Source organism: Oryzias melastigma, linkage group LG3 (assembly GCF_002922805.2).
Source record: "Oryzias melastigma strain HK-1 linkage group LG3, ASM292280v2, whole genome shotgun sequence".
Taxonomy (NCBI): Eukaryota; Metazoa; Chordata; class Actinopteri; order Beloniformes; family Adrianichthyidae; genus Oryzias; species Oryzias melastigma.
In genome coordinates this window covers 19,206,890-19,234,613 of record NC_050514.1, presented here as the reverse complement: position 1 = coordinate 19,234,613, position 27,724 = coordinate 19,206,890, and the positions used below count along the sequence as shown (strand labels likewise).

General features: G+C 34.5%; 1 protein-coding gene across 3 annotated transcripts in view; it reads right to left on the bottom strand.

Annotated features, from left to right (window-relative positions):
- furina (furin (paired basic amino acid cleaving enzyme) a) overlaps positions 1–27,724 on the bottom strand; it is a 65,050-nt gene that overhangs the window by 17,420 nt on the left and 19,906 nt on the right. For all 3 annotated transcript variants that reach the window (XM_024296037.2, XM_024296038.2, XM_024296039.2), the window contains exons 3-7: positions 16,325–16,423; positions 10,701–10,796; positions 9,120–9,248; positions 8,959–9,035; positions 2,101–2,189 (exon numbers count right to left, since the gene is read on the bottom strand). In XM_024296037.2, the coding sequence (XP_024151805.1) occupies positions 2,101–2,189; positions 8,959–9,035; positions 9,120–9,248; positions 10,701–10,796; positions 16,325–16,423 (490 nt within the window). The remainder of the gene's footprint in view (positions 1–2,100; positions 2,190–8,958; positions 9,036–9,119; positions 9,249–10,700; positions 10,797–16,324; positions 16,424–27,724) is intronic.

Genomic DNA, 27,724 nt, shown 5'->3' with positions numbered 1-27,724 from the left:
CGCACACCTACAGTGCCCTCTAGAGGTTTTTGTGTGAAACAATCGCTAAAGAAATAACATGTTGTTAGTGGAAAAATATCAAATATATAGACATGTGTCCCAGTACTCTTTTTTTTAATTTGTATCTAAATGTTTATGCTTGTAGAAAAATATTAATTTGTCAGGCTTTCTGCGGTTCAATGTTTTTCCTTGATGTATGCAGTCTGTGTTTCTGCTCTCCATATGCATTAGTCCACTGTTCAGGGACTATTTGCCATTGCTGCATTTCTTCCAACAATTGAACAAGCAGCAGCTGTACTTGACGTGTAAATGGTGGGTAATAGATCACAGAAACTGTATTTCTTTTACTGTGTTGTTAAAACAGTATTTTTGGGTTAAATGTAGTCATTTCTGAATTGAAGCTATAATTTTAGGATCTACAGATAAAAGACATACTTAAGTGAGAGTTACAGATACTTTTTATCTCATAGTACACTATTACACCTTCTGCTCCAATAAATCAACCAAACATTGTCATTTATCTTATTCACAATTGCCATCTGGAATCCTATTAAGTTCTAATATCAAGTCCTGCATTATTTTTTGACAATAAACTCAAGGTTCAGCGTGTATCATATATATAGAGGGAGAAGAGTACCGTTATAAACAGAGACAGTGAAAGGATGCATTTGGCTTCTTTAAGAACACGTTGTTCTGCCGCATCCTGATGTCAGCAGAACGCAATCAGACTCACAAATAAGCAATATAAGCTGCCTGTGTGGAAATGGTTGCAGTAGAACTTAAAGGACAACTTTCCTCCTAAACCTCCTTTATGTGAGCAGGGTTTAAAACCAAAAACTTAAGAAAGAAAAAAAAGATACAATGGAATGAAGATGAGAACAGTAAGTTAGTTTATGCAGGAGTGCTACAAAATTTAAATATGAAAAATAGAAATTGAATTATTAAAAAACAATTATACTTGGTAAACTACAAGCTATGAACAATTATATTTAAACTGTTTTTTGCAAAACATAGTAAAAATGCACTATTTAGTTTTCCCTATAATTTAATGGATAACCAGGAAAACTTAAAATTCAAACAAAACAGAAAACTAATTACATTGCACCTTTAAGGCGGCATGACAAGTTTTCAAACACAAAAGGAAATTTGAGCAACCACAAACAAAAACCTAAAGGAAAAAGGAACATTCAAAGGGAGCTTGGTTGAGTGTTGCAGCACCACAGGCACAAACACTGTAAAAGTGTGATGAAATTTCACCGTGTGGGTTGTCACAGTCTACCCAGCATGTTTAATGCATGCAAGACTTGTTAAAGTGACAGTTGCAACCCCTCGGAACAGCAGGGACACAGTTCTGTGTCGATTCCAATAACAACCTGACTGATATCTGTGATGGAAATGTAATTTTACAGCTTTTCTAAAATGACTAATTAATCTCTAATCATAATCCTCTTTCTGGATGTGCTCTGATTTTAGACAATTATAAACACAAGATCTTTAAATGTGACAAATGTGTTTGAATTAATTGCTTTTCGCAGTTTATAGTGAGCATTTAAGTTTAATATAATTGCTCAGAAAAAAGCCCAGTCCTCATATAGTCTGTGCTATTGAATCTTTGGAGAAACAAAGCCAGAGATATGAGTCAAACCAAAGTGTAGGTGGGAGTTTGCTTGTGTTGGTTTTGTGCAGAAAGGTGTTTGAATGTTTGCCCACCTCTTACATGGCAGGAAAAGCATGAGAAAAGCATTACACCAGTTATTTCTGGTGTACATATTCCCAAATTGACGACATAAACTTTGACACAAAATCAATCCAGATTAAATCAAAGCTACAGCACCATGTCTTTTCAAACCTTTTATACCACACTCAACTAGTTGACTATGGGTGTTTTTGTTTTGTATGGATACTTGCAAAAGCACAACAAAAACACATCAATTGGTAAACAGCAATTAATACAACAACTACAGCTGCTAATAAAAGATTGAAAATATATGTTGTGGAAAAAGCATAACAGGAAAACAACACTGATCTTCTGAAAATAGATTTTGTTTGGTTGAAGCAGTACAAAAATACACACGCACACACAATTTAAATAAATCTTACCTCCAATCTTTGCATTGTAGGCCACCCCGACTCCACAGATTCCATTACTGGCCACTGCTGCCACTTCTCCTGCACATCGTGTTCCATGCCTGGAGTGGAAACCAGAGCACAAAGCAAAAAGACCATTGTTAATCCTTGTTATTCTGTTTATAAAACAGTGATACAAATCTACAGAAATGCAGAGAGACACTTCAATATTTACCTCCTGATGAGGTTTCACAAATAGTCTCATGTTTTATACTAAAGCTTTCAGCTAAACCAAGAGAAACTTACAATGACAGTTCTCAGCTCTGGATCCTTTAAAACACCCATTCATCAATGTACATAAACCACTGTATCTGCTTTAGCTCTATGACCCTTGGATTAATTGAAACTCACATAAAAATGTGTTTTGAAACATGACAGTGTGATGTGTCGCAACAACACAAGGAAGGAACTTGTGAACTAGTTACAGGATATGTAACTTAAAGCACAAGACACTAAATAAAAACTGGATAATGTTACAGGAAGTGCATTTAAAGCCTTAAAAATAAAAGGAGGTCAAAAACCCATAAAAAGATTCTACCATAAATGATGCTTCCAACTAAAATAAACTCCGAGCTTTCTGGACACTATAAATATACAGTATAAATATAGTAAGGGAAAGCTGCTGCATTGTATCTGGGACTGTTTATTCATTTACATTTAGTTTTCTGCTAATAATGGAAAGTTTAATGTCACTGCCAAAGGCAAAACCAGCATTTTTTCTACAATGAAGTATAAATTGAAGGATGTCAGTAGGTTAGCAGTAGCACATTAAAAGTATATTGTCTTTAGGTATGTGTACTTGTGATTCTGTTGATAGCCAGGTTAGCTTTCTGCAGTGAAATCCAAGGCATGCCCGGGCTGATGCCTTCATGCTCAGTTAAAACCCATAATTTCCATAATTTCTCCAGAGAAATTCATGAAGCTCACTTACCTGTTTTCTTGATTTATGAGATACAACACCACAGAACTACTATGGAAGATTTTGTTGAATTACAATGTCCAAGGAGTAATTTTCCTGAGAGTGATAACATTGAGGAACTCACTAATTCGTGTAAGAAGCTTTCTGACATAAATTTTATTTATAGGGGAAGGGCTGCTTGATATAAAGATATTTCTTTAACAGTGTTTTTTTTATAATAGAAAAAAAATGTTCTCTAATTTGGTAAATAGCAAAGTACATATAAGGTCTGCAGTTATCAAATCTTATTTTTGGCACTGGAGCATGTCCCCCCCACAAATACAGAGGGTTTAGCGTGACACAAACCCTGCAGGAACACTGTTTGAACACAGAGCTAATCTCAATAGTTGGCAGAGAAAGCAAACAGTTAAAAATCTTGATTAAAAAGCTAAATGTTTGTAATGACAACATTTATCAGAGGTAAAATCAAAACACTCAGCTTATTTAGTAAAGAATGTTTTTTTACTTTGTGCATTCTCAGTAGGTGGGCCCTAATCACTGAATGTTTTTGCTAATGGTCTGCAGTCTTCAAGCCCACCAAGTAAAAGTAGTGGAGAATGTAGAAGCAGACATATTTTTAACTATTACAATGTAAGGTGTATAAGATGTTCAAGGAAAAACACACTTTTACTAAGCACGTTGGAAAGAACTAATATGTCATTTTTAAATGAAGTTCGGTTGCTACACAAGCTTTGTGATGTTGCTTAAATGCAGCTCTAATAGTGCTTTTAGATTTCACATATTTACTTATCTTATGCTTGAAGATTTCTGTAAAGATTTTACAAAAACTGCTAAAGAACATCTTTGTGTTGGCTTCTTTTTAACATATGTCAGATAGATTGAAAAAAAATGCCATCATCTGTTAAATATACTTCAGAAATATAATGTAGTTTATTTCTAAGCAAGAGTGTTTGCTCTACACACCATAAAGTCTGCAGTCCTTCAGTTTTTATACCAACAACATTGTAGTATGACCAAATTGCTAAACAAAGTTAAGTCATTATCATATTATAGGGGTTCATTAAGAAGAATTGTATGATGGAATAGAAAGACCAGATCCATAAAATAAAAGTTTTCTCCCTTTCTTTTCAATTCATAAGGAACTTTTCTAGAAGCCAGAAATACTTTCATATTTTATCGAAACTTCTCTGAACAAGTCAGAAAGGCACACGTATCTGGCTGAAGGACAAAATAATTATCCAACAAGACAAATCATAGACAAGAGTTAAAAAAAAAAATGTAAATGACTGTCCGTATTTTGATTGTTCATGTCCTGACAGGAGGGATTTCATGGTGAAACCAGATCTGGATTTGGCCCTGAGGCTCGGAATCTAGAAATGAGGCTACAGAAAGAAGTGACGGCATAGTGGGGAAGATCACAAAGGAAGTGGCCCAGAAAAACACACATTGTTTGAAGAAACAAAGAGCTCTCTGTCACTAGAAGCGCAACAGGGTTTATTCAGTGGCTGAAAAGTCACCCAGACTCATTTTATTTTTCTTTAGCAAATAATTATGCACTTTTGAAAAAAAAATTAAAGATAAATTATCACTGATAAATCCGACTGCATTGATTCTTTTCAATTGAAACTAATTATTACTTTTTAAAAGGGCAAAACAAGACATATGACAAAGCATTAGATGCATTAAAATTTGTTTTATGTAATGTTTATAGTGGGACAAGTTTTGTTATTTTTAATATAAATTTAGATGCTCAGAACATTTCACATCAGCAAACAGCAAATTCATCCATTTTATGCTACAATGATCAAATACAGTGAAAAATGAATTATTCTACTAAAAAAAAAACAGGTTCTTCTTTTTAAGGTTTTAGAATTGTTGGAGAAAAATGATTTTGTTGCAAAAGCTGCTGCCGTTACATTTAGAGAGGCTACAAACTAAAACAAAATGTTGCACTTTTTGTGTGCATTTTAAAGTGCAAGGTTTCGGGCGGATCTTGGTTAAATCTGGTTCCAGATGGATTTTCAGTTATACCATAAAAACGTTTGTATTTTCACACCTTCGCGCTTCACGAGGGTGTGAAAGTACAAATGTTAAATCATTTCCTATAAAGCAGTAAGGGAAAGTAGCACTTCATGGAAACCTCAAAACCACAAATCATTTCATAGAAACTGTAAAAAAATAAAATCAAACGCATCCTCCATCACACTAAATGAAGTTAACTGGAAAAGGAAAACTATTAACATTCTGAAAAACCTAAATTGCCTTTTTGAGGTCATAACGGAGATATGATGATGTCACACAAATGAGTGCAAACTCTGTATTTTTACAGGAACTACCAAACACATTTAAAGTCACTGTGGGGACATGACTATATTTTGTGTACATGTTTTATTTTAAATCACTGAGGTTCTCTCCAGGCTGTGCCATTTTTAGTTCTTTATTTTCTCTTCTTCACTGAAACTCAAAGGTAAATCTGCAAAACACTTCACTTTATAAGGTCAAAAGTGTTTATGAAGCAGAAAGAGCTGCATAAAAAAATAAGATAAAGTGAATTTAGATTGGGGTAAGTTGGACTTTACCACCCTCAGTGCTTGCAGCAATTTGAAACAGAATCATTCCTTTATTACTGTGTGATCGATCAATAATTCTAAAACTTGATGAATAAGTGGGCTATTCTGTCCTTTCTCCACTTTAAGGTTAAACTTTTTTTCTTAAGTTTTATTCAGTGTGAGATTTGTGAAAGGAATAAATTGTGATTTTCACAGTTCAAATTACAATCGAAGAACCAAATCAGGAGAAAATGAACAGAGGAAAAATAGAAAACTTTTCTCAATAAATTAAAAAAAAAATGTCTTGGAAAGCACACTGATAGGAGTCTGTGAGAACCTTGGAAAGAGTAACGTCTAGATCGCAAGTTGCTTCAGATAAACGGGAGGGTTGAGGCTTCTCACTGCTGACTGTATGTTGGGAAAGACAGATCAGCTTTGTGGAGGTGAACAGACTCTGGCTTTTAGAGGAGATCAAATGCTTACAGTCTAAACACAACCGTTCTGCCATTTTATGCCCACCTCAGAGCTGTTTTTCACATGCCTCTGCAGTAAGCACACTACAGGAGTAAAAAAGGAAAGAGACTGGCACTCAAAAATAATCAGTCTCAAAACTAAACATGCAACAAAAACAACACACAGGTAGGCAGCAGGAGATAAGAGCTTAGATATGTAATGGGCTGAACAGAGCTGGGTTGGGATGGCATAATTAAAAGAGATTTATGAGGTTCTGAGGCAAAGTAAAGGAAACAAACTTGATAGCTTTTAGATATTAGGTTCCTACAGGTTTCAACAAGTTAGATTTGAGGCTTAAGTTTTTATCTTGGTTTCTGACAGGGTTAGATTGCTTTACTAAAGCACAAATAAAAAAGTATACAGTTATCCACTTTACTACTTGAGATTCAAAAATGATAAAAAAAGACCATTCCTACTTTGAAAAGCTGGAAAATATAGAATTTGGATTCTAATACAGTGAGTTTCAAATATTAAAAGTTTATCAATAAAATTGAATTGACTAAATTATTTATTTGGCGCACAAATTTTCCCCTGGACACCATTATGTCATAAAACAAACATGATGAGGGCAAAAGGTTTAAATGAGTCGTGTATGAGAAGAGTTCACATTAAAACAGCAGTGAATGGTTTTGATATTCTGAACAACAGCAGCTCAGTTTGTGTTCTGAAATAAACCATAACTTTACAATTTGTTCAAACAAACTTCACGCAAAAACATTCAACACCAAGTTTAACTTTCTGTCAGCCATTATGTAGCTGCTTAAGCTAGTAAAAACACAAACAGCACTGTCATAAACACATTTGCTGATGAAGAGAGAAAATCATAGTCTGTAAGGAGAAGGCAGGAGTCATAATCTTCATGAAACAAAGATGGTCTGTTAGCAAAAGAAGTGCTTTCTCCTTCCTGATAAACACGGCCAACAATAAGGACCTTCATGCATTTACAAAGCAAAGATTAATGAGTGTGGAAATTCTTCACCTAGATGCAATCTGTGTTTCAGTCAGGTGAATGGAGTTGTTGTAAATTACAAAAAAAAAAGGTGAAAAAGGTTAAATCCACAAAATCTACTAAGAAGGAAAGTTTAGAGTTAATTTAGCTTTTAATTTGTACTGAAGGATAAGTAAAATTCTATTATTAAATTGTCTCTTCCAATTATGGATGACACAATTAAACAATGCAGCAGAAAAGATAAGAAAAAAAAAAAAGTCCCGTCACTTTAAACCAACGTTCAAAAATACAACTGTCAACGCACAATATGGAGGCATCGGCAGATTCTTCAAGATTTCATGCCATCGCCCAATTTTTCTTTTTTTTTTTAAATCGTTGGTGTGGTCATGAATATAGACGGTGGCAGTCAGTAGTGCAGAACAGCCTGCTTTTTCCATGCCCTCAGGCTACTGGGCAGCTGGTGGTACTTGATATGGACGGCTGCCGTCCAGAGACATTTACACATTGTCCTGTCACTGGACTGCCACCTTGCAACCTCGAAAAATGCCCAATGTAAACTTTTAGAGAAAAATCGTCCGGTCGCTGCAAAATTTTAACTTTTTCTTAAAACCTTCATGGCCACCGCGCAGCATGTAAAAATACGACTGCCGCCTCACGATTACAAATTCTGCTGTGTGACCAAATGTTGAAAACTTGCATTTAGGTTGCCACACAGTGGCATTTTGAAATATGTGACCATAGTCTAAGACTTTAAGTCCCTGTGTACAGTAGTACAAAAAAGTATTTGTCAGTCACTGACTCTGCATGCATGACGAACATTACAGACCTCATCTTGTTAAGTGGGAAAATTTGCAGAATCGAATGACTGACAAATACTTTTTTCACCCAGTATTATGTTCTTTTGTGCTACAAAATTAAATCCAGCATCTAATATTTTGTAAATAATTATAAAAAAAAACAATAGAGCACTGAAATTTTTTCTAATTCTTAAGTAGGAACACTGGTCTCCTATAGACAGAAATAATACATTCTGAACTCTGCTTCCCTGTTTTTAAAAACTATTACTTTGACACCATAGTGGCTCTATCTTCAACTGGCAAAATCTATTTTTAGTATGAATACATTAACAGTTTTTACCATTTTCCCTTCCAATGAATGCAAAGCTATTGTAATTGCGGTATGTTTAGGTCGTTCTGTAACTGTATCCAGAAATGTGCTTCCATCATTGGTGGAAAAGTTTGTTTTCTGCATGAAAAACTTCCAACTTCGCTACCCATCATCCCTGATCAGGTTAGACCTCCTTACTTGTGACAGCAACCCATAAGCAGTAGATTACTGTAAATAGGAAAGGATAGTGGAGATGGAGGCAGGCTGTGAGGGTAAAAGAAGGTCAGCAAAATCCTTCCTGATCCAAGAGAGTTTCAGTTTCATCAATGCTGATCAACTTAATTCTATCCAGTTCTCTGCAAGACATCACAGAGCTGATGAAATGCACTTAATTCTGCTTGGAGATGGCACAGGGGTAAAACCGTTTTCCACAAATAATAACTTAATCTCAGAGTAGATTTACTCTAAGTAAAGAAATCCCTCATTGGCACTTTTGAGTTTCTGTAAATCTAATCAAATCAAATCCAACAAGTTTGATCTGACACACACAAAACTATGAGCAAAAAGGATTTTATATATTTGGGGGGAAAAAGCTGAAGCCCTAAACTGTCTCTGTAGTGAATAAATCCTTTGAGGTGTTTTAGTTTAGTTCTCAGAAAGTCTAAACAGAGTGGAAACCTACAATCGTTTCTTGAAGAGTTCATATAAAAACAGTGTTTGCAGAAAAACGAGTGGTAGCATCAGTGAATACTGGAAAGAGTGGATATTTGAGTGTTCTCTGAGTAAACCTGTACCTGTTGTCGTTAAGCTGTGTGTATCGAGGCTGAGGATCTGGATCACCGTCGTTCACGTCATAGCTAGCATCCGGGTCCTTTCAAGAGACAAATTTAATGTTAGATCCAAAAAACTTTAGTATAGAAATCAGTGCTCAAGTACATGTAGTGACTATACTCACATAGTTCTGCATTAAGTCAGGATGGTTTTTCTCGATTCCATCATCCAGAATGGACACCACCACACCTTTGCCTGTGTAGCCCAACTGCCAAGCAGCTTTGGCATTCAAGTCCCGGTGGTTGTTGTTGTACTAAAGGAGAGGAAAGCTAATTAACTGTGTTGCAGTAAGAACCAATCATGTGCGTAATAAAACTGTGACTTAAAAAAGGAAAAATTATTCTTAAATATTCAAATGTATCCTAACTTATAAAACAAATATGAAATCTATCAACTGATTTTACTTTGCAAAATCTTACGGCCAAAAAAAGCAGCTTTTATTTAGTGTTTAATATAAAAGTAAAATAACAGTTTAGTTTCATGTTCAGTTTATATCAATATGTTAAAAAATGTTTAGAATCCAAAAACGATTTTAAATGCAGATTTGAAAAATACATTGATATTTAAATAGATATTTAGAGTAAAATTAATGATTTTTCACATTTTGATTAAAATAAAAATAGGTTAGTTGTTTGTAGCAAGGATCCCTATATTCTGTAAACATTGACACAGATCCTTTACCTCATCCACTTTGTTGTTAAACAGCTGGAGCAAAGCAATAAAAAGCAAAAGATGGAACGCAGTTTTAGTTCTGTGAGCTTAAAGATAAGATTTTGACATTTAACTTGACCTTTTTTTGAAAAGCCATGGTTCCTTTCAAATGTTTTAAAGAACTTTATTTCCATATTTACAATTAAAAATGTAATGGCTTTTGTTTAATAGTGAAAGAATTTCTGATTTCCGAGAGTGTTTGCCTAAAAGACATTTAAGAATGTGAAAACAACTGAAATGCAGCATCCAAAAGAGCACCGGTTAGTTGTCAGAAATAGAAAAATCAAACCTTAAGTATGGGTTGTGAAAATATAACTTTTTTCACTAACAGCGATGCTATTTTCTAGACCCATATTTATAGCAATTCTGCAATACATGGCGACATTTTTAAATAACTAGCGTCACCTTAAACTATTTGTACCACTGCCAAAAGCAGGATTTAAAACAAAAGAATTTTCTTATTTTTTTAAGTTATTGAAAGTTTTAAAAAAGAAAAATAATCTGCTAAAGTATGGCTATTTAAAGGAACTCACAAGGCAAGTCTGTTTAGCATCTGCATGAGTTGCTTTCTGCCTGAAGCAACTTCACAGTCGAACACTGAGAGAAGGATGGAGCTCAGCAAATGCTCTCAGGAGCTGGAACTGCTACTTTTAATAGACCAATGTAGAACTTGCATTCCTTAAACCACATGGGAAAATCAATCTCAGAAGAAGATGAAGAAAAATTTAAAATAAATGACCACTGTCTTGATCTTTCCTCAATGTTCATCTGTGTGGAATTCTGAATCATTTCCTTAAGCCTGCTACTCAAAATAAATACTGAATGTACATCCCATCAATGGCGTTGAGCTCTTCAAACATTGAACCATCACAATATACTGTTCAGCTTTGTAGAAATATCAAAGCTAAAATATTTGGTCAATATAAATGATCTGCAATGCTAAACTGAGTCTTGTGGTTAGACAGAATTTCAGTAGTAAAATGTAAAAACTTACAAGGTACCACTGGTCTTTGAACTTTGGATCTGAAGGTTCATCCGAGAGATCCCTTTTAATTCTCCGTTTGACAACCTGCTGCTCTGCCCAAGACACCTAAACAAAGAGAGAACAAACGCATGAGAAAGTTGACTATTACACATGAGAACATGTGGAAATCTGAGTGAATAAATGAACAACCAAAGAAATCAGAACAGAAATATTTTACTCTCTCCAGCTGGGAAGAAATACAATAAAATGAAGACTTAAACAAACCATTCGCTATAAATTGAACTGCAAAGCTTTCGTTGGATAGATTATTGTAGTTGACCCAAGGACATTTGTGCATGATTATAGTACTACATACAGTATATAGCTGACCTAGTATTAATAAAAAAAATATATATTTATGTGATTGTGCTGTGCACTATATCACCAAATATCTCCAACTCAGTCTTGGTTAAAAGGAACTGTTCCAAATTGTTTGCAGATTGTTCAATACAACTTTGAAAATGTTAGTCATACTGCAACATTTATGAAACGGCAAAAGACCTAGCTTTGGGAAATTGTCAAGGACATTTTGTAATTTTATCAGGTATCCCTTTAAGCATATTAAATTCCCCTAGGAGTCTAGGCGAGAGTCCCTTACCGCCCTCTCTCCATCTCACTTTCTGAGCATTTCAACATGTGACAATGATCTTACAGAAAAATGTACTCCATAGAAACTTAAAGTTTCAACTATTTTGTATCCAATAATATCATCTGTCAGTGTGTCATTTATTTTGTAAATTGAGCATATACTGTTCATTTTGGCTTTGTTCTAAAAAATATATTTAAAAAAAAATGCAGGAACATATGACTTTTTTCATGCACTTGAGACTGCTTTTGCAACAGAAAACTCCCTAATAAAGAAAAGATTTTATTTTTAATTAAAAAACCCAATGCGCCTAATCTTAGAATTAAATCATCTTTTTTTTTTCTTTCCATGAGTGTCAACCATGTCATTTAAATTAACAGAGATCCTAATTATCGACAGCCAACAACGTGAGATTACAGCCACAAGGGGCAATGTGCACTCCACACTAATGAGATAAGCACATGAACTCCAGAGCAGGTCAAGATAAAAATACAGTTTTTAATGGCATATTTAAAAACAGGAACCCCGTGTGGAACTTGATACAAAGGAGGTGCAATTTCAACACACTTAACAACACAGCAGAGACAGTCAGGACTGCATTTAACTGGCCATAAATTCTGCTCACCTACTTTCCCAAAAGTCTATCTTAGTAATGTGCCATTATGTGCCATTTGAGGAACAGTTTGAATTTAATTAAACAACTCTCCTGTAGACTTTGAAGAGCAAAAGTTATTGCAGAAACTAAGTATTCATAAAATCATACATTTTTGTAACTTTTTGCTTTCTGTACAATAAGGCACCTGACTCGAAAATTGCTCCAGACAACAGGAAGAGTCAAGGAGGAAAGATAAAACAGTACGCTGAAGGAACAATGTCTGATTTGGAGGGCAACAAAAATCACAAAGATCCTTCATCTCTCCCCGTCTCTATTTCCTTCCACCTCTGCAAATCATTAAAGAGATGAGTGACAGAGTGAAAAAGCAATGGAGGTCATATTAGCTGCTACACTGAAGCAATGCCAGCTTAGTATTCAAAATAAACTAGCAAGAAATGTCATAATGGAACAATTTCACTTCAAAGGACTCAAAGTTTGTGATTTCAATCAGTCAAAGTGGAGGAGATGTTTTCATCAGATTCTTTCTGCCAAGATCAGCGCAACCCTGGGAGGTGTCGCGGCAGCAGTTCCCACTTCAAACGAGAAGGCTGTCTGTTCTCACGGAACATGTGCAATTAGGGGAGCTAGGCAGTCAATAGAATTGACAAATTAAGTTAAAGAACTTCTGCTGAGATAAACAAATAAGTACTCACCGTTCCCTACAGCTTTCTGTTTATTCTGCCACAACTCCAGGCAGTTTTAAACTTGGAGAAAACATTTAGCTGGTCTTAAGTTAATTTGGACAAAGAGAAAAATATATTGTTTGATTATTTCACAGATGGAAGGAAAATATTTTGAAAATGTATCAATTGTGGATTTTTTTTTTGTTATGTTTGAAAACTAGAAAATAAATTCATTTTGCACAATAAGAATACAGTTTTAAAATGTAATGAGTGGTGGTCTGATGGTGTTTAATGCAAAAAAAATTCACAGGAAAGTTCACAAGAATAAAAATATTCAAAAAGAAAAAAAAAACATTTGTAAAATCTAATAAGAAGGATGAACAAGTGAGAAGCCATGGATGTGGGGAGTTTTTCTAAAAACAGCTTTTGATCAATTATTACAGTCAAAATGTCGAGCTTTGAAAGCACTAATCAACCAACTGATTTAAAACACCTGCTGATGTTTTCTGGAGGTGTGTGGACCAAACAATCGTGGAGAGTGTAGACATGACAGTTATTCTAAAGGAAGATTTAGACAACCAGCATAAAGAAGGGAAAACAAAAGGTAATTTCTGAAGAAGGAAGTTGTTTGCAAGCACAAAAATGACAAATTAACAAAAAAAAAGAAAAAAAGGATTTTTTTTTATCTATTTCAAATTAAAATAAGCTTGAGAGGGTTTTGCCATTAAGACAAATTCCACACAGAAAGGTCCCCCATTGAAGATCCTGTTTCAGGTCCCCCAGCCGGGACTTAAACCAGGGGCCTTCTTGATTTGAGGCAAGAGCACTAACCACATCGCCGCCATGCAGCCCTAAGACAAATTAGAATTTGGTAATATTACATTTTTGAAATAACACTGTATTTTAGGTGATGGATATTTTAGCTAATTACTGAATAGAAAAAAGGATGATGTTTAATTTTTTTTCGAGAATTCATGTACAAATTTATTAGCATGTTAAAACTTTAAATTGAGCCATATTCTTTTGCTTAGGAATAGTTTGTATGTTTTGAACATTCCATTGTTTTAAGAATTTGACATAGATCACAATAATATTTTGAGAAAGATCAAAGCAGTTTGGCTTAAAAAGGTTAATGATGGACCCATTTACTATTTGCTCTTAAAACTTGAAATAAAATGTCAGCATTAGATTCAGACAAATGTATAAAAAAAGTATTAAAAAAGTAAAAAAAAACAATCACATCTAAATGAAGAGTAATACATTTTAAGCAGTCTGAATTCTAATTGTTTTTTTTTAGTACAGCAAAAAAAATTCTTCTGCGCCATGATGCAAAATTTTACCTTTTGCATATTTCCTTAACCTATTTCTGTCTAAGATGTCAATACTACATTGATTTCCATGCAGACAAAAAGGGAACTATGTTCAAATGTCCTTCTCAAAAAAGAGAGAGAGAGAGAGAGGGACAGTTTAAAAGAAATACAAATTTGACAAATATTAGGTTTTGAAGAAATGTAATATTCCACAAAAAATGTATTTCCATCAGAAAGAGTGAAGCAAGGCCAAGTTGTGCTAAAAACAAACAAAACAAAAAAAAAAAACAGAAAAAGAAAACTGGGACATGAGTGCAATGTTGATGAGATGTATGCAGCAGTTGAAATCTTTGTAGTTATTTATTTATTTATTTTTTTAATACCAGATTTAACTCTGAGCTAAGATTTGAAGATGCTTTGGTTGGCCAACTAACCAGAAGCAAATAATCTTGCACTCTTTTCTTTCAACAGTTGTGTCTAATAGATAGCAAGAATCAATATATTAATAATTAAAACCGCAACCTCACACTGTTGAGGGAGGTTTTGTTCCAATGGAATGAAGTGCCTCACGACTTCATGGAATATCCTTTTCATCAAAGAAGCAGAAACCTCATTCATCATACTTATTTTGACCAACTGTTTCTTTGTCTTCTAAAATATGGGAAAAGCATCATCCCTCTGGGACCAACTAAGCCTTAAATTCTTGCTTCAGCTTGTTAAATGTTTCAAGTGCTGGTATCTCGTTGCAGTGAATGGTTAAATCCTGTGTTTCAAAAGTCAGAGCTTTCAATGTTGTTCCTTCGTTACAATTTAACAAGCAAAAAAAAGACTTAAAATGGAATTATATGGTAGCAAACACAAAAGTATAAAAATGTTAAAATTAAGAAGAGCATAAGGCATACATAATAAAAGGAGTCACAACCAAATCCGAGTGTTCTGCTGTCAGTCTATAAAGATTTGGCAGTAGTCCAGATGCTTTTAGGAGTAATTGAGACAGCTTTCAAATAGTTTATTTAGCATTTTGTTCAGACTTCATCTCAACCATTTTAAGAGCTTTAGGCACCCTCTCTAAAATCCATAATTCGTCTAATTCAAATTCAATTCTATTTGCTTTTTTCTATGACGATTATTATGGCTGATAAAAAAAGAAAAAAACAAAAATCTGTGAGTAAAAATAGCTTATTTTTTAATTGGTCCACACTTAAAATAAATATGGATATTCTTACAGAAAAAAGAGGGTGGATTTGTAAACGTGCAGCTTGTAACATGCTAACTCCAAACAGCATGAAAGAGAAAAAAAAAGTACTGACTCTCAGTTTGACAGGAAGACGTGGAACTAACAATGAATATTCCTTGAGGCGATATAAGGAAAAAAAATTAACAACAGGAAATGGAGTTGCAGTGTTGCAGGAAATCCCAGATAAGCAAATGAAGTCGTTCCAACTGCTTCATTTTTTCCAGTGGGAAGCATTAGGATGTTACACTCATGTCTGATGCAAGATTAGATTCATACATAGTTTTTTCAAGATAGGTATACTTTTTAAGGGTCATCAAAATAAAGAAAAAAGAAAACATTTTTTTTATTATTTGAAGTTTTCATGTAAATTCTCCCTTAACTTCATTAACTTCATATTATTTTGGTTGTTGGTTTCATGTGGTATCCTGATGTGGAAGAAGCCAATTCTTGTTATAAAAAATGTTTTAGACCCTCCCCCTGGTTTCAATTCAAAAACAGAATTAGCAACAACATGAATTCTTGTTAAAAACATATAAATAAAAGGAAAAAAAAAATAAATCCATCAATGTATTAAAAAAAAATGATAATAATAAAGACATAAATAGGTTTTTTTTAACTGCAGGACTAGATCTTCACATAAGAATGAATATCACAAATCTTCTGTCAAAAAATCTAACGATCTGATGTTTATGAAACAAGATGTTCCAGAAAAACAAGTTGTTTTTGACAGAAAATTGCAGATCCCTGAATTTGTCCAAACCAATTTGTCTTCACCAAGGGCGGGGCTAACTGCTTTTCCTGCTGAATTTCTTATCGCATGATATAGATTACAGACTCAAGGATTAGTCTAAGAAATATAGAGCTTCTGAACAGACTCTGGCAAGCAGAAGCAGCAACTAAATATTCATTTCTAAAGTAGCTAACACAAGAAAACATGCTTAAAACGGATACAATTAAAATCAAAACACTTCTTAAATAAGATGCTTTCCTTTGACCATGTGTAATGAGTAACCCTTCAAATGAAATGCATAAGGTTCCCACCAACCTCCCACACAGTTTCACACAGCCCCCTCAAAAAGAAAAAGAAAAAACATTTACAAGGAGGGGAAGTGATGCAACAACAAACGAAACTGAAATATCACCTTAAGACACCCCCCAAAAACCCCTGAAATAATTTCCTTACCTTGGGATCCCTTAGTAGACGAACTTTTGTCCCCCGGTGATCTGACAAGGATCTCTTTACCACTGTGCGATGACGGAAATGATAGTAATCGCCGAATACCTGAATAGAAGGAGAGATAAAGTCAGTTGTATTGTGTTTTTCAGATTAGCCTAATGCCATCTCTACACACTATTTTGGATTTAGAACTTCGTGACATAAATCCATATAAAGAAAAAATAAATTGTATTACCACATATACGCAGACCAGAGACAATCTATTATATACATATCGGGGCAAATACAAGATGGGAATTAAGTTTGAGTTTTTATTAATTCACTTGAGTTACTGCATGTTTCATGTATAATGTTCAACTTTTGTCCAACTTTTTTTTTAATATATGTATACAGTATTTGAAGCTCCTGCTTTAGATAGCTGTAGATCTTAGCATATGTTCTAATAACTCCACATTGAAATATAGAAGATGTCAGACAAACTCCTACACATGGTCCACGGTGCTCAGGTAAGTCAGTGAAAATCATACAAGCATACATGTGAATGAACTTCACATTTCTTAGCAGTAAAGAGTTAAAAGAGAGGGGTATTTATTTGACTGTTTAAACTTCAGGGTCAAAACTATAACTACCAGAAAATGTGGTTTAAAAATTCAATCATTTCAATGACATGACAGTAGACAGGTAGATGACAAAGAGTAAATATCAGTACATATTTGCAAATAATAATAAAAAATGATTAGACATGGCTTCCAAATGTAGACATTGGCAAATAGTTGATCCATGTTTCCCAAATGTACTGCTAAAAGAAGAAAACATTAGATTTAGTCTAAAACGAATCTCTGATAAGTAAGACACACACACAGGCATGCTTCATTTACCTTAGAACCTGCTCAACTGTTACAAATGTATGCAAGCACACAACCAGAAACCTTTTCCAGTAACATAAAGTCCATTTATGTCCCGCTAAATGTGTGCCCTGTAGGTTAATCAACATCTACAATCACCAACAATGCATGGGAGCTTGGGTTTTTGACAATTCAATCTTGAGGTCTTGTTGTTTTTGTGAAGTTTAACTGTTTTCCACTGGGAAAAAAAAGGCATTTATGACACACTTAGCTGGAAAAATGATGTGGAGACAGATCAAGTATTGTAAGTGGCCATTACTGATGTGATAAGCTGGGCAATGTTAGAACACAGCAAAATGCCCCCTGACTAGATTGCTACCATATTGAAGCATTAATCCATCAGCTTCATTAAAATGCACTGGAACAGACGGCAGAAAAATGGCTGTAGGCTGCCTTATTTGCATGTTTGGTCCCTTACCGAACAGCAAATTTACCTTGTGGGAAAGCGCCTTTCAAAAGGTCATATATCTCAATTCCAATGACTGCATACACATTTTTGTTTCATTAAAAACCAAACATAGACAAGCTCAAACCATCTGATACTGCAATAAAACTGTAGGAAAGTACAACATTGGACCTCAGATCCAACTTCAAATCCCTTGTAGAATAAGTAGTATTAGTATAAGCAACCATTGCCATTTCTAAATCACATCAGTGACATAAATTCAAATACAGGACGTTATTTAGGAAACTTGTTTATAATACAACAGATTTAATTACTCAATTTGGTAAATGTCTAAGACAGGAGCACTTATCATTACAGTGGCAGCTGGGCATAAAAAGTAATTTATTTTAAATCATGCCACAGCAGCCCAAGCTGCCGCCATATACTGTACCTGAAAATATGTTTGAACATATGGTCAATCTTTTTACCAATCTACATTTACTTATTACACCCTCTGTTGATTGATTTCCCCTTAAACATTTGTCCTTTAACACTCTATATGTCTTTCTCAGCTTAATTTACTGGGATCCAAGTTATGTGTGACTTCTAAATAAATTCAAGCTAAATAAAAAGCTTAAACTTCTAGACTACTTGCAAATTAGCTCAATTCAAGTTGTTACATATATAGTATGTAAATGAATGAAATAGCAAACAGACTAACAACCAATGTCTTTACTATTTACAATGACCTTAAAGGTCATTTAACAGTAACTCCTCAACTGAAGTTCGAAGTAAAAAGGAATTAATTCAATTTGTTATATTCATCATTCTGAGCCCACATATTAATAATTTCTGTAAAGTATTTAGCTAATTACACTAAGTAAAATATATTTCATAAAAGCTGAAAGTTTCTGTTTACAGAAATGAACTGCATTAACTGGAGCCATATTTTGATTTCATTGGCAAAATATGTTATAATAGAGGCAAAATATGGTATAATAAATGAGGGTGAGAGGTGCCAGAGTCTTACAATAACTCTGTGTGATTATGTCTTCCATATTTATGACATTTATATTTTATTTATAATGCTGTACGATAAGAAAGTCATCTGATATTTTCAAATGTATTTTCCAAAACAACTCTGACCTCTAACAAGCAGCTTTTGTAATTTGCAAATGTATAGCACTTTTGTAAATTGCTGACCATTCTGAACACTTTTACAATGCGAGCACCATCCAGTGCAGTCACAGAGTGCAGAGCTGTTCTCTGCCATACACGCTCACACACCAGTGAACACACCGGGGTCAGCTTGGGGTTGAGCATCTTGCCCAAGGACAGTCATGCCATGAAAACTAGAAACAGAACTTTTTCATCGATCGTCCTGCTTCACTGCTCTTCTTGCTTGTGCTTTGGTTCAGGGGGTATGTATATATTGTTAATGAAATAGAACAGAAGAGGCCTGCTGTACCACATGACATTCTTTTATACAATTTTCTCATTGTCCAACCTACAAGCAAGTCTGTGAATCAGTAATATCCTAAACATAGTAAGAAAAAATATGTATACACCTAATAGTAAGACATTATCATTATTGGTAAATGGTTCACCGGATTCCATCTGGAAAAAGTGCTCTGATTAGAGATTTGCTTCAACTATAATTAGATCCGTAAAGACCATCACTTTTTTAATGTGTTGACTCAATTAGTCTGTTTGGTCAATAATACTTTTTTAATCAAAGGGGTAAATGCAGCATCTGCAGGATTTTTTTTTAAACCAAAACAGAACAAAGACAGAAACTGAGAACAGCAATACTTAATTTAGCATTTATATTGTTTCTGAAAGTCAACAAGGTTTATAAATACCTTTCTAAGAATAAATATTTTAAACACTGAAATTCCAAGTCTACTAATGAAACTACCGTATTTTTCGGACTACAAGTCGCACCGGAGTATAAGTCGCAGGGGCCAAAAAATGCATATTGAAGAAGAAAAAACTATACATAAGTCGCACTGGAGTATAAGTCGCATTTTTTTCAAGTAATTTTTTTTACAAACTGGTTGAAAAAAACGATATTACATCATCTTGGAAGGTAAGTTATAACATTCATAAGTGAATAGAAAACAGGCTGAATATGTGTCAACACAGATTCACATATTAGCATCATGAAAAAAACGAAAAGGTGTAGCATTTATATAACATAACAGTTTTATTTAACTATAGACTCAAGAACTCATCAACTTTGTATCTTTACTGTAATTAATTGCACGCAATCTCACTCCATATCACTAAATCCCTTAAATTCTTCGTCCTCTGTGTCACGTCTGAATAACTAAAGTAAATAAAGTAATTGCATAGATCACCATAAGAGGGCACTCTAGACTTACGGCCCATATCTCATCTCATTAAAAATTCGTATATAAGTCGCACTGGAGTATAAGTCGCAGGGACATTCAATCTATGAAAAAAAACGCGACTTATAGTCCGGAAAATACGGTATGTCAGTGATTAAACACATCCAGGCCACAAGCAAAAAACAGAAAAATTCCACAGCACAACTTATGAAGTTAATCTGATAAAGTTCCAGCTTCTGTGTCCCGTTGTTTTCTTTCACACAAGTTCAGGTTTATGTCCTCACTCTTATACCTGCTTACCTGCAGCATTGCACATTTTTTACCCTGTTCTTGAAAAAGTCTTAACTTTCTTCTTTTTTAAACCATTAACTCCCCCCCCCTCAATGGTCTGTGACTTATTTCAACTTTAACAGTATTCCAGGAATACTTTATGCCTGAAAGGAAAGGTATCCTAAGGCAGGAGATGGGATTTAAAGTAAAGGATTCTATATTGCAAAAGATACTTACAGGTCTTGTAAGCACCTGTATGTATGTATTTTAGTCTTTAGATGTTTTGAAAGCAAATATCCACCCGAGAGGAACTATTTCAGAGTTGTAAATGTTTTAGAAAAATCAGGGCTTTCAGATAACTAGAAGTCAGCCAAATAAAATATCTATTTCTAATCCTTAAAACTAACTTTTCTTCAATAAACTATATTTAGAAGACCTTAACATTTAATTTGCTGTTAAAACTCTTACAAATATATACAAAAACAAAACACATCTGTTTAAATGTAAAAAAAAATTCAAGCAAAACATTGAAATTGTACTTTATAGATTACTATTTTTGTACAACAGAGTACAAGAGAAGAAATATTTCTTCAAACACTATGAAAACTAAGCATATAGATATGTGTGTCTTGAGCATGTTTCAAAGAAAGTACGAAGAAAGTTTTTACAAAAGCAGCAGCAGAACCCTTTAATTACACTGAACTTTCAATACACCAAGTCTGTAATCACACATTTGTGATCCATCTTGAAGTGCAAAGCAGTAACTATTCTTTATCAGTCTGATGAAAACCAAAAATTAAGCTATTACAGCTGTCATAAACCAATACCCGTCTAGTCTGTGAACGCGTTGATAGTCTTAAGTTCATTACTGGATGCAGTTTGTCACTATGTTGTGTGCGCATGCATGTATGTTGGCATGAAACAACAACTTAAGAAATTAGAAACAACTCTAAGAAAGCAGGTTTTTATCACAAAGGAAACAATTTTATGCTAAGAGCTGAGTGAAGGGTTGTCTCCGACACTGAGTTCATAAAGTATAATGCATAAACAGAGATCTAAATCTGTACTGACCCAAAAAGCTCATTTATTAAATTATCTGAACTAAAAACAGACGGTGTTTATTCAAAACAAGATATGGCAACATTATTGATGATTTTTATCTCAATTTCATTTACACATTAACAAATAATGTTATATTCTCATATAATCTCAAGGATAAATGTACATAATCTAATCCAAAATGTAAAAATATATCGATACATGAATATTTTCCAGAAAATCTAAACATTGGGGCAAGGTGTGTAGAATACTGTATCTCAGTAAACACAAGTGAAGCTGTGATGAAGCAAAACAATCACTAAAAAATACTTTTGAAAAGTAGTTTGTGAGGCTTTACATTTTAAGGATATAAAGAATAACTTTATAAACTAGTGCTGGAGAAGAACATGCATGGAAAATGTATTTCACATTCAGTCTTATTTCCAACAAATTGGATTTTTTCCCCCACTTCTTTCTTTTGTCCATTCACTCACAAAACACCATCCAGCCTGCACAATAAAAGGCAGCAAAGGTGACTGCTAGTGGGACAAAAGCTAATAAGATTTAAATCTGCTAACCAATTCCAACAGCCTCTTTAAACTCAAGGCAAAGATAGAGCACTCTGTGGAAAGAAACTCCAAATGGGTTCTTCCTGCTCCACAGAGGGACCACTAGGGTCAATTCCAAAAAATTGCCCTAATTTTATTTCTTGCCAACATTAGATTTCAACATTTCCCTCACTGTCTACTCTATTCACAAAGGACAAGGCATTTTTGTCTCATCACTCAGCACACTACCTCAGGTACAGACTCCATCTACACTTCAACTTAATGGACTGTCAGTAGGATATCCCAAAAGGGCACAGTGGCACTACTTTGACAGTGACTTCAAAGAACACACAAAGAGAATCTCTGGCTTTCATTTTTTCAAATGACCTTTAAAAAAAGCACACATACACACACTTTTTCCGTTAATCTCGCAGTAACTGGGAGGATCTATGCCATATAAAAGCGTATATACTGGTGGTTTTCTTGAAAATAAAAACAGGTGTATTAGCAGTTATGATAAGTAAAACAAAAGATAAAATAAAAATGCTTTCATTAACATAGTGAATACTTTAGGAATCAGTTAAGCAAAAAAAGACCTGTCAAATAAATTCAAACCTAAACTTAAGATACAACCCCTGCTTCTAGTCTCTAACACATTCACATTATGTAGAGGATGGCAGTAGAGGCTGTGAACCCAGCCACATAAAATAAAATATTCCTCTAAAGCGACTGTAAGCATTTGAAAAGACAAAACGACTCTTTCCACTGCTCCTATTGATTTGCATATTTTTTTCAGGATTTTTTTTTTTACAGTTGCACATCCTGTCAATGTTTTGACTGGACAGCAAGCAGTTTATAATCACTCTCACTTTTGTCAACCTTTTGAAACACTCACATGGACAAAATTGTTAGTCCTCTGTTGTGCTGTGTTTCAACACAGGACCGGGTTTATCAGAATAACTCAAAACTACGAACACTTTTGGATTTTTCACCCATTCCTTTTTTATGGTACACTCCTCATCTGCATCTCCCTGAAGCCTTTCATCCATTCTTCACAATGGTACACTCCTCATCTGTGTCTCCTCAAAGCTAAACCTTGTCCCCTAGAGGGTCTCTACAGGAAAACTGTCAGTGCTGCTCATAAAGACGTGTATTTAACACGCACCATTTTCTACAGGGAAGCCATTTCTATTGCTACCTCAGCTTAACTTCTAAATCTGTTCAGATCTAGTATTGTCAACAACTGTCGTTTTTCCTATGCCACCAGCTAATCCAGCCCTCTGACAAATTTTTAACACAGATGTATTTGATAGAACTCTACAACAAATGTATGTCTATCTTTAATACCAAAGTGGAAAACATTCATCAACAATTTAATGTCAACATCTGTGCAGTCTGATTTTCTCAAATACTCCTAATCAAACCTTGATCCACCAACAGTTTCTGCTGTTTCCTGCTTCATTCAGAAATCAAAAGCATTGACTTGCTTTCTGGATCTTCTGCTTAGTTAACTTAGTTACAGCTTGCTCTTCTATTTTCTCTCCTCACATTAGAAATAGTATTTGTTCATCTCTTTCGCCAAGCTAGTTAAATATCCACAAAAACAACAGTTGTTATTCCAATTTTCAAGAACCCTGGCTCTGATCCTGTTAATCCAAATAACTTTTCTCCATTTTCTAATCCTGCCTTGCTGTCTAAAGTTCTTGTAAAAATTGTTGCTGCTTTGGTGCATGAACATCTGTCCAATAATTTTCTCTATTAAAAGCTTAAACCTCCCTTTCATTCACCCCCAGTGCTGAGACTGCCATGATAAGAATGAGCAATGACCTATTGATGTCCACAGATTCTGGCCTTTTGGCCATACTTGTCCTGCTTGACCTGACTGCAACTTTTGACACAATTTCTTATGATACTCTTCTCCCAGTCTCCTTGAAATGGGCAACAGCAACACAGCCTTTACCTGGTTTTATTCATATTTCACTGGTCATGCCCAGGACATTCAACTAAAGAATTTTCCTTCTCATTCAATTACAGTATGGTGTTTGCAGGGCTCTGTCCTTTGTCACTTTTTATCCACTTCCACTTGGCAATATTCCTAAGAAACATCACGTTTCTTTCCACTCTACGTGGATAACACCCAACTCCACCTGGCCAGCGATCCCAACTCACTTCACTTTTTTAGATTTTATCCAAGATCAAATTTTGTCTTCTTTGAACTTAAGAGTAACACAAAAATACATTTTGCTTGTTGCCTCCAAATCCTTTATTTCGAAAACTGACAGCTTTTCATTAAACCCTCCTCACAGGTTAAGAGTCTCTGAGTCATTCTTGACTGTGCCATTTCTTTTGCCTCACACATTAGTAAGATCACACAAATTACTTTTTCACCAACACAATATTAACCATATATGAAACTTGCTTCCACCTTCCAACACAGCTGTTCTGGTTTATGTGTAACAAACATTAAGCCATGTCTATGTTTGTCTTTTACACATTGAAGACACCATATAAATGCACAATCATCTCCTTATTTAACAACGTGACTGTGTCACACATGTATTAGTCACATTTCATATCGACTACTTCCCCTTTTGGCTTGCCATGCAAATCCATCATCCATAAGCTTCAACTGGTTTAAAACTCTGCTCCCTGCATCATTTCCAGGATCTCTAACTTCAATCATACCACTCTTGTTCTGTCCAAAGGCAACTACACTTGTGACCAGTTCATCTCAGAAATGGATAAAAAAAAAAATCCTTCATCTCTCTTTTACATTCTTGATGACCTGGTCCTTTTTCTTCAGCTCTGTGTGCTCTCCCACGCTCTTGGATGATTCTCAAGTTCTCTCCTCTAGACTCCAACTGCTCATCTTTCCACCATCAAGTTGAGAACCTTCAACAGATCTGCTCCTTACCTCTGATCTCCGCATCATAAACGCACAGTGTTTCAATAACAACTTAAAACTCATCTTTTTAGGTTGGTTGAAGATGCATCTCATTAACTTTTGAGCAAAAACAAGATCCACCCATTTTAGTATTAACTATTGGCGCAGATAAAATACAAAAACTTTTAAAGAAAGAAGTATAGAAAATTGCTATTTTTACTTTTAGTTCACACATTTTCTAAGAAAATTTGATTGCAAACTAACCTGCAAATAAAATACTTAAAAATGACAGGATGGGCTTGATCAATTAACTCTACAAGAGAAAAACAATTACACTAAGGGACTCTTTCAAGAGCATTTCAAAAGGTAAATACTAACTCAACTCATTTCGGAAAAAATGAAAATAAGAATTAATTCATTTCAATGAATCCAGCCAAACTGTAGCCACTGTTCACAAAACAGATAATTCAGAAAGTTAAATGTATCCTAACAAAGCTGAGGTGATCATCATACTGACGAGCTGCTTAGCTTAAATTATTATGCAATTTAACACAGTAGTGAATTCAACCAGCACTCCTGATAAATGCTGCGGCAAACAACATTGAACGTTTTCAATATTTTGGACTTTATATATAGAACATTATTATTTTTCTTCTCTTTAAAGCAATACTTATTGTATTGATAATTTCAATACAACTTGCAAGCAAGCCTGATGGGGAATATATTGGCTTTTCCAGTAGTTTTGGTTACAGAAAAGCAAAAAAAAACAATCAGTTTTTAAGTTGTTTTGTTTAACAAATATTTAAATTACCTTCTGAAAAGATAAGGACTGGAAAGTGTTGCCCAAAGCTCCTCTTGGAAGAGGTTCATGACACATAATTAATATTTTTTTTCCCTATCCTTCAACTACTTTCACAAACAATTTTCCACAGTGAAGAAAAAAAGCTTCATTGCTATTGTCTAATTTAAAAATAACAAATTTAAACTGTCAGCTCATCAGCAGTTAATAAATACAACCAAGGTCATTGTCAACTATCAGGTGGAAATTAGAGTCATCCTCTTCCTGTAAATGAATTGCAATGCAAAAATTGCTGAGTTACAGGAAAAAGACAGACCATTTCTAAAAGATTTTATAATATTTATCTGATCTAAGAAGTCAGAGGACTTACTATAAGTCAAAGGATTTTTTTCCAAAATAAATCTGTTAGATTTTACGGGAAAATGGGCAACACCCTGATGTTATGTGACAAATGATGTCTGCCTTTAAAAGATTAAATTATTGTAAAAACAATATTTTAAGTACAAAAGAAAATTAATGATCATATTCAGTTTTATTCATTTGTAATTTCTAATCTATACCGTTGGTAAACCCCTTTGAAAGTAAAGATTTATGCTGTCAGGCCGTTTGGTCGGTAAAAAAAAACTTGAGACAACAGACTGTGGTGTGGGTCAAACAGGCCAGTGTTAAAGCACCGCTATTTTGTATTCTGTATTTATTTTCAGAGGCAGATTTTTGCCCCCATCAATAGAATATCACCCAATCATATCCTCGTAACACTGAGTGGCAATCATAAGGATGATTCTCAACTGAATGAATAGTTCTTGACCAGAAAAGGCTGGTTTGCCCTCTCTGAGTAGGTGGAGAGCTCTTCATCTGATCAATTTTCACAAGACTGTTGAAATAGGTAAAGTAGGCATGTACTTGTAAATAACCTTCACTATTTATAGAATATTAACACACAGCAAAAAGTTTATCCTGCGCTTCGAATATCAGCAAATATTATCTTCGTAACAAAAGTAAACATTTTAATATTAGTGCATTTTAAAGAAAATCAAACTAAGTAAAAGTAAACAACCTGTGCTTCCAAGTATGTTGCATCTAGTTTTCATTGAGGAGGGATCTCCTTCAGATCCCTCCTAGAGGGCTGCATGGGGAAGTATCTTGGGCATGTCCTACAAGTAGAATTCCCTAGGGAAGATCAGGAATACGCAGGAGGGACTTTGTCTCTCAACTGGCCAAGGAAGACCTTGGGGTATCCTCAGCAGAACTGGGTAAAGTTTTGGTGCTGAGGGAGGTCTGGGTATCTCTGCTTAGACAGCAGCCCCCTCGCCCTCGACCTTGCTCAGGAAGAGCGGTAGAAGGTGGATGGATTTCAATAACTGCTGTTTTGGAAGTTTCTCACAATCTCCTTTGAGAGTGCAAAACATTGAAATAAACCCCTCTAGTGAAATCTTTTTCAGCAGATGTTGGTATGAGATGAAATCAACCAAACCAAAAAAAAGTATAAAAACACAATTGGAAAACGGGGTCAAATCGGCTAAAAAAAATGACATCTTACTTTAAGTTATCCAAGTTTTGTTTACATTTTTTCTTAAAGATGATTAATCCTGGCATTGACTTCATGGTATTCTCCGTTTTTATAATTGATTTTTAAACTTGCAGTCTGACAAATAGCAAACAAATGAAACTGAGTTTAAGATCAACAGCTCAACTCAACTGTTCATTGTGAAAATGACAAAAAGCAAAGTACTCCTTTCTGGTTTTTAAACTGTTCTGTCAAAACAATAAAAATGGAACATATAGTACGTGTGATGAGGGTAAAGGCAGCTTTTGCAGTTCTTTGCCAGGGAGGGGCTTCAGCATAACAGATTCCACACACATAGCCACTGCAGGGAACACAGCAGGCTATGTTGTAGTTGCCAGACTTATCTGTAAACATATAATTATTCTAACCATTTACTCTATGTTAGCTCAAACTATAAATCTTGATTATAAAAAAAAAACAGCCACCTATGTTTTCTTTCTACACTTGTAAAGATTAAATACATTAAAACATTTCTGAAACAAGCTTGAATAATGTAAAGTTTAAAATAAGAATCAAATCATAAACAGACGCAAATTACAAGCTTAAGAATTCCCACAAGTTGGCCATTAAACTAGGGATGGTCTGGGAGTCCACAGATGAGGGACAAGGAGTGCTTTAATTGCAAAAGAATATATTTATTTTTCATTAGCAACAACAAA